The sequence below is a fragment of the Littorina saxatilis genome, linkage group LG3 (genome assembly GCF_037325665.1).
Source record: "Littorina saxatilis isolate snail1 linkage group LG3, US_GU_Lsax_2.0, whole genome shotgun sequence".
NCBI lineage: Eukaryota > Metazoa > Mollusca > Gastropoda > Littorinimorpha > Littorinidae > Littorina > Littorina saxatilis.
Window position 1 is genome coordinate 72277045 of NC_090247.1, and position 8889 is coordinate 72285933.

An 8889-nucleotide genomic window follows, 5' to 3' on the forward strand; every position below is an offset into this window, starting at 1 on the left:
TCAGAGTCTGGGATCAGGTTGTCTGTTGAGGCAGCCTTCTCTAAAGGATTGTATGACCCTGAGGCCCAGGGTTGAAGGTCAGCGTTGGCCATGACGTCAAACAGCACAACGGCCATGATGTCGACTAGGCCGGAGACGAGGAACATCTTCTGCCAGTCTCCTATCGTCTGCAGTTACAACAACGGTCAAATGGAAGATTAAAGGCACAGTACGCCTCCCGTAAACCACCACAGAGCTCCCCGAGCGTCTACATACAGTACAAGCATACTTCCATTTAAACTTTCACCGAACGGGAACATCCTGGCTGCTTTCTGTCGAGCGTGAGAAATTTTCAAAGAATTTATTTTCGTGGACTTGGCCCTTTACAACAATGGCGCCTCGTTTTGGTGCTGGACGCCTGTTATGAATTTCCCAGAAATCACGCCCGGACAGTAAGCCTCCCGTAAACCATCACAGATACTGTCAGGCTTTTACACACAGTACAAACACCCTTCCATTTGAACGCTCACCAAACGGGAACATCCTAGGTGCCCTACGTAAAGAGCGAGCAATTTTTAAAGAATTAATTTTGCAGATTGTCTCGAACACTTTTTGGACCCATCCTGAACTCAGGTCAAAAATGAGTTACTTCCCTTAAACTGGCGATAGCCGTGGATCGATGATTATCAGAAAGTTTTTGGACCGTGGTGCGTTTTTGGGCTAGACCTAACTTTTAAAATCTAAATAATAAATTGACAGCGTGTTTTCATCAAGACAAGATCAGTGCAATTCGAAGTTGTGAAAGTTTGAAAAAAGAAAAGCCCGGAAGCAGGGTCACGCAAGGGTCGTAGCAGACGACGGTTTATGCGGCATATCGCCGTTCCTCTCAACAGTCAAAAGCCATCGCTAGAGTTCTTGTGAACCACAGCCGTTTGTTTCGTGCATAAAAACGTGCTATTGTAGATAAGCTGACATCGAGTCGCATTCAAATGACTAACTGACGACTACATTGTGAAAAAGGGAAACTGGATCACACGGGTTCACGATGGCTCAGGGGTAAGATAAACCACGCAAAAATAAATTCTTTGAAAATTGTTCGCTCTTTACGGAGGGCACCTAGGATGTTCTCAATCGGTGAGTGTTTAAATGAAAGGATGTTTGTACTGTGTGTAAAAGCCTGACCGTATCTGTGATGGTTTACGGGAGGCTTACTGTGCCTTTAAAGTTATCAAATAACCAAATAATGAAGAAAAAAAGCACACTGAATTTAAATCCTCAAATTAACTGGGCGATCGTCAGTAGAGACAGCCAGGGTCCAATCGGAAGGTCGTGAGTTCAAATCCCGGCCGCGGTCAACTTATGTGCAGACTTGCTAGTGTCTTATCCCCCTTCGTGTGTACACGCAAGCACAAGACCAAGTGCGCACAGAAAAGATCCTGTACTCAATGTCAGAGTTCGGTGGGTTATGAAAACACGAAAATACCCAGTATGCTTCCCCCGAAAGTGGCGTATGGCTGCCTAAATGGCGGGGTAAAAACGGTCATACACTGTACAAATCCACTCGTGCAAAAACATGAGTGAACGTGGGATTTTCAGCCCATGAACGAAGAAGGAGAAGAAGAACAACAACAAGAACAAGAACAAGAAGAACAATAACTAGAACAACAAGAACAAGAACAAGAACAAGAATCTTATCTCATGTAAAAACATAGCCACATCTGAGATAGCGAGTCGCATAACTTGCACAGCAAGGACTGTGCCTTTTAATCATAAACTCACTTTGCTTTTGCCGCTCATGAAGGAAGCTATGAGAGTGCTGAAGAAGGCCCCTATAGCTCCCATGGACACGAAGCCAGCGATGACACCGGCAAACTGCGGGGCCAGGTCAGCTGGGAGGGGGTGGTAACCTGTACAAACAAAGACAGGCAGAGGTACAGGCAAAATAGGACATGGTCTTACACAGAAGAAAGATATATTAACAGCTATTGTGTTTTCAGCGTAGCAATAGGGTCCGATATTTAGACGAGACAAATATAATGCCGACGAGTCGAAGACGAGTCGCATTATACTTGTTCGAGTCTAAATATCGGACCCTATTGCTACGCTGAAAACACAATAGCGATTATATAGCTGTTCTGACCTTGAATTGTTGTTCCAAACTTACAAAATGACAGTTTTTGCGTCGATGCGTTGATCTCAGGTTTTGATAGCAGACGCCGTTTCTTATGCGCATTAGTTTTGCGCAGGCGCCACAATGCGAGCAGACGGCAGCGAAGTCAATTTCAGTTTGGGTGAATGGCATTTATACTTGTCTCGTCATGAAGCGAATTGTTCATCCTCAGTTATAAACGACTACATGAATGTTAGTGCCATGGGCTGTACATCAATACTTCAGAGGGGAAGTGGGTATTTAGTGTGGAGTTACGAGATAAGAAAGTCGGCCATTTTTCTCAATATGCTTTTGGATATTGAGTAAAATGGCCGACTTCCGTAGCATTATGCTTTGATGATCGGAAGAGACCATCCAATCACAGCCCCCGAATTCCCCCACGTGTCCATCAGAATAGCTATATATACACACATCCCTCTGTCTGTCTGTCTGTTTCTCTCAGTCTCTATCTCTCTATCTCTCTCTTGCTCTCTGCCTCTGTCCCTGTCTCTGTTTCTATATATATCTTTGTCTCTGTCCCTCTCTCTCTCTCTCTCTCTCTCTCTCTCTCTCTCTCTCTCTCTCTCTCTCTCTCTCTCTCTCTCTCTCTCTCTCTCTCTCTCTCTCTCTCTCTCCCTCTCGTTTGTTCGTTCGTTCGTTCGTTCGTTCGTTCGTTCGTTCGTTCGTTCGTTCGTTCTCCCTCTCTCTCTCTCCCTCCCTCCCTTCCTCCCTCTCTCTGTGCTTCTGTTTCTAATGCTACGATCCTCGAGTAATACAGTTTTTTAGTTCGAGTTCACTTCGCGAGAATAAAACAGACGATATTGCCCTTGGTGGAGATGAGTATCCATTTTGGGCTCACGTAAGTGTAGCCTATGCGATCGTAACTTTGTCTGTCTGTGCGTGTGACTGTGTGCGTGTGTGCGTGTGTATGTCTGTGGTAGAAACTTTAACATTTGAAGACGTCACATTATGGCGTAAGAGGGTTAGACGTCACGCGAAGGAATTACTGAAAGTCTCGGCCATTGTTATTTTGAGCGGGTCGAGACTAGTTGGCAGTCGTGTCCCTGTAAGTTACAGGCTACATGCAGACAGACAGATCTAGATCTAGTGTCTCGCTTTCTTGCACAGTGTCACCTATGCTTACTGTGTGTGTGTGTGTGTGTGTGTGTGTGTGTGTGTGTGTGTGTGTGTGTGTGTGTGTGTGTGTGTGTGTGTGTGTGTGTGTGTGTGTGTGTGACGGAGTGATTGAGTTTGTGTTACTGTTTGTCGATTTCTTACGTGAGCCTTGAAGGCTTCGCCTCTTGTTCTCCAAGGATGTGTGTGTGTGTGTGTGTGTGTGTGTGTGTGTGTGTGTGTGTGTATGTGTGTGTGTCAGTGTGTGTGTGAGTGTGTGTGTGTGTGTGTGTGTGTGTGTATGTGTGTGTGTATGTGTGTGTGTGTGTGTGCGTGCGTGCGTGCGTGCGTGCGTGCGTGCGTGTGTGCTGTTGTTCACTGTGCTTAGTCTTATTGAGCACTGTTAGTTTAGATTGCATTTCTGTGGGGTTTTGAAAAACATATTTCTTGTATCGAAATTGTAAAGCGCGTGGAGCTGTTATCAGGGCATGAGCTAAAGAAAAGTGATTTATTATTGTCATTATTATTATCATTCGATTGGAAACGAAAACACTTAAATCAAAATGAAAATCTTGTAAAGCTTTAACTCGCACATGAAAAATTGAATGACACATTTCGGTTTGACACTAAATTACGCAGCCCGGCAATGTGAATGCTAACGTTGAGAAGTTAAATTTGAAGGCTTATATGAAGTAACACATTTGTCTGTCTTCTTTCCATAATACCACAGCAACCAACCCACGGGGCGAATATTATTATTTTTCGTGTTCTATTTTGTAAGTCAACGATAATCGTAAGCCTACATTAACATACCTGATTACTTTGAACTCGCATATCTTTAGCACGTATATATAAAAGAAAGTTATATCATAAAGTCACATCGTTAAGGTCGAATATCATTGTTTTTCATGTTCGGTAAATGTAAGCCTTCGATAAACGTACGCAATTGTATTTACATGTATCATTATATCGAACTCGCATATAATTTTCATGTATGAATATAAATGAAGTTATATATCATTTACTTATATCATTACTAGAAGCTTTCTTCACTTATCAAAGATATACAGTTACCTGCTTTGGTTATACGGATGTTTTCGCGGACAAGACTTTTACCTTTTTTTTCTTTTTTTTTTGGAGGCCAAACTAAACGATATGTTGGTTTAGGGTAACCCGAACGACCCTATTTTTTCCCGCTGACCTTAAAAATAATTTATTTCTCAAAAAAATCCACAAAAAAACTACTTCTGGCACATTTTGCGAACCATACCAAGACGAAAAAAAAAAGTTTTAAAAAGCCGACCTACCGACCCTATTTTGGGGGGTCATGTTACCCCCCAAAAAATTTTAATTCATTTTTTGCCTAAAGAGATCAATATTTTTAAAACGATTTTAATTACTGACTGTAAATGAATCTGAGTTTTAAGGAACCTTCTAAATCTTACCGTGATACGCCTTGAATGTGAATAGCTTTTAATGAGTAGGCCGAGAACAAAGCAGAGAATAAAATTAATACTTAATCTGAGTTGCATGATCTCCTAGGGTAGGAGTGCACGAAGCAAAAGTGGGTGGCACCAAATTGGGTGGGAACAAGCCGCAAGGTCTGATTGGTTGAAATCACAACAAATCTCAATATCAACCTATCCAACACCGCGGCTGTGTAATACCCGTTTTGGTGGCACTCAGCTTCGCTTCGTGCACCTCGGACTTGGGTTCTCGAGAAAAAATACAACAATAAGCAAAGTTAAACAAGTCGCGTGAAGCGATATAAAAACATTTAGTCAAAATGTCTGCATGAAAGGAACAGATTAACACACACAAAAAACAGTCATCGCCGAGACAATATTAAGATAGTCTCGACTAACTACACCGAAAAACCGAGACTGGTCACGCTCGTCTCCGCGTAGCGCGCGAAAGCAGAACTTATTTTCTTATTTCTTATTTTCTTTAATTCTGAGCACATGTTTTGTTGTAAACATGACATATGTATATGTTTTTGAAATCAGGAGAAATTGAGGAGTACGATACAATCATTTTTAAATCTGCTAGTGAAAATTCGATTTTAATGACAACTTTAAAGGCATATGTACGCGCTCCCGTGTTTACAAAGTGTAGTTTGCCCATAATCGATGTCAAACGCACCATAAGACCATGTAATGACGATATGTCGCCATGCGCGGACCATATACATGCATTACAGCTTGTTTTAGAGTCTCAAAAACTTTGGATGTAAACAAAGACGCGGAGTTATTTCCCTTGCGTCAACGCTACCTCTGTTGGCAAATCTATAAATAGGACGATCCAGATCAAAATGAAAATTAACATATCTCAACATTGAAGGGGTCCTAGACCACAATATTTTGCAGGGAACTTAATTTAGCATGTCTCCAGCTGTTGGTAAAGCAATTAGCGTGTATAGTCATCGAGTACATATGGCTTTAATGAGCAAACTAATTAACTAATTGTTACGCTGTCAAGCTGAAATTCAATCCCATAGTCTGGACTTCGTCGACAATTGCTTGAACAAAATTTTAATTAATTTGATTAAAAAAAGAGGGCGTGACAGTGCGGCCTCAACTTTCAAAAAAGCCGGATATGACGTCATCACAGACATTTATCGAAAACATGAAAAAAAGTCAAAACTTGACTAAATGTAAAAATAAAAGAAATCGATACTCACCAAGACAAGGACAGGGTCAAATTCTCACCTAGTATGGAGGCTTCTTCGGGAAAACAAATACAAAGAAAACCAAAAAGTAAAAGCAGCACAAAACCAAACAAGTCGCGTAAGGCGAAATTACTACATTTAGTCAAGCTGTGGAACTCACAGAATGAAACTGAACGCACTGCATGTTTTCACAATGACTGTAGTCTGCCGGTCGTGCAAAACGCTGTGAAATTAACGAGCCTGTTTAGCGCGGAAGTGGTTGCGCTGTGCTGCATAGCACGCTTTTCTGTACCTCTCTTCGTTTTAACTTTCTGAGCGTGTTTTTCATCTAAACATATCATGTCTTTATGTTTTTGGAATCAGGAACCGACAAGGAATAAGATGAAATTGTTTTTAAATCGATTTCGGATATTTTATTTTCATCATGATTTTTATATTTTTAATTTTCAGAGCTTGTTTTTAATCTGAATATAACAAATTTATATGTTTTTGGGATCAGAAAATGATAAAAAAAAAATAAGATAAACGTAATTTTGGATCATTTTATAAAAAAATAATTTTAATTACAATTTTCTGATTTTTAGTGACCAAAGTCATTAATTAATTTTTTAAACCTCCAAGCTGAAATGCAATACCAAAGTCCGGCCTTTGTCGAAGATTGCTTGGCCATAATTTCAATCAATTTTATTGAAAAATGAGGGTGTGACAGTGCCGCCTCAACTTTTACAAAAAGCCGGATATGCCGTCATCAAAGACATTTATCGAAAAAATGAAGAAAACATCTGGGGATATCATACCCAGGAACTCTCATGTAAAATGTCATAAACATCGGTCTTATAGTTTGCTCTGAATCGCTCTACACACACAGACACGTACACACACACATACACACACACATACACCACGACCCTCGTCTCGATTCCCCCTCTACGTTAAAACATTTAGCCAAAACTTGACTAAATATAAAAAGGGGTTACAAGATAGAGGGAAACATAAAGGGAAAGAATTCTAGTCCTTAACAAAAAGCAAACAAACAAACAAACAAACCTGCTTCGGCTAAACCCCCTATGGTCACACCTACAGTGATGAGAGTGATCGCAACACGCCAGTCGTGGGTGAAGAAAAGTCCGATCAAACACATTCCCTCGGTCAGCTTACCTGTCAGAAAAATAGCGCATAGTGCTTTTAGTTATGCGCTATAGAAATCTCGTTAATAAATAAAATAGATAAAAAATGAACAAAATTATAAGAAATACCTGATAGGATGATAATGTTCTTTTCAAGGTGCACTCAAGAGCGTTGGGTTTTCTTTCAATTGCATGCAGGTATTTACAAGAAACTGAACGTATCATTTTCAAACACTAACAAGTACCTGATGAACATTTAACGAAGAGAAGAATTTAAAGATAACCTCACCAATAGAAAAGAGTAGTTTCCTTGTGAAGGTGACCGAAAGTCCAAACTTGAGCAGACGATCAGAGATGACTCCGCCAAATATACAGGAAATGCTGAGACCAATATGTGGAATCGTTGTCAACATTCCTATCTGTCAAAAAGAAAGACAATTAAACGCTCGTCAATGTAACAGTTTATAAAACATTAGGAACAAAATTAATGCTTGTTCGATTCACTTTTGTAGTAATGATAACGTACTAAAAATCAGAAACATCTGGTGTAACGTGTACAAGCGCGCGCGCGTACACACACACACACACACACGCACACACACGCACACACATACACACACACATACCCCCCACACACACACACACACACACACACGCACGCACACACATACCAACACACACACACACACACACACACACGCACAAACACACACACGCACAAACACACACACACGCACACACACACACACTCTCTCTCTCTCTCTCTCTCTCTCTCTCTCTCTCTCTCTCTCTCTCTCTCTTAACACCATTGACTTTTATTTATGTCTTTTGTTTTATATCTACTCACATCGGAAATGTTGATTCCAAACGAGTCGAAGAAGTACTGAGGTTGCTGCGCTACCAACATAGAGTAGATATAGCTGTGGCAGAAGAATCCAGTGAACACCGACCACACCGGAGGTGACGTCACAATATGCCACCATGGAATGCTGTGTTTCTAGAAACCGGAAAGAGAAAACATACCGGAAGTGAGGTAAAGGCTTACTTTTTATTGGGACCAATCCAATCTTGTGAAAGAAATTACATTGATCAGAGAAAAGTGGCGATGTATATATATCAGGTAGATTAAAATTTAGTAGTGATAAATACATTTTCGTATCGACACAGACGATCAGTAATACTTGAAAAATATACTTGTGATACCCCACCACATAATTATGCAAGGTCTCATTACATATTGAATGACCTGCATGCAATATTTCCGGCTTAGTTGATCTGTTTTGCTTAAAACAATGGCTAATGCATTTCTAAGATCAAATTAACTTCAATTTCCAGTTGCTGCTCTCTCTCTGTCTCTCTCTGTCTCTCTCTGTGTCTCTGTGTCTCTGTCTCTGTCTCTCTCTGTCTCTCTGTCTCTCTCTCTCTCTCTCTCTCTCTCTCTCTGTAAAGAATGATCTCTTTCTTATATTACTATTATTGCGTGTGTCTGCGTTTCATCATAGAAAGTTTGTTCCTATGTATTCCCATTTCGATTATAACCATTTTGCTTAGATCAGGACTAGCTGTAAGAAAGGTCCTACGGACCTAATGCTATCTTTCCTGTAATAAAGTTCAATGTTTCAATGTTTCAATGTTTCAATGTTTCTCTCTCTATCTATCTCTATCTCTCTCTCTCTCCTTCTTTCTCTCCCTTTCTCTCTCTCTCTCTCTCTCTCTCTCTCTCTCTCTCTCTCTCTCTCTCTCTCTCTCTCTCTCTCAGATGAAAATCTCACCACTTTTTTCGAGCTTAGCTGCACAGCAGCCCCGTGTTTACGATAAAAGTCGCGCTGTTCACTAGACAGGGAGGGGTGGGC

General features: G+C 40.8%; 1 protein-coding gene across 1 annotated transcript; it reads right to left on the minus strand.

Moving 5' to 3' along the window:
• Positions 1-3: 3 nt before the first annotated feature.
• LOC138961308 (vesicular glutamate transporter 2.1-like) lies at positions 4-7943 on the minus strand (the record flags this gene model as incomplete). The annotated part of the gene is given in 5 exon segments (XM_070332909.1): positions 4-167; positions 1759-1886; positions 6957-7067; positions 7326-7455; positions 7884-7943. Coding segments are annotated over 5 exon segments (593 nt in total), but the record flags the coding sequence as incomplete, so codon positions are not given.
• Between the last annotated feature and the right edge of the window lie 946 nt (positions 7944-8889).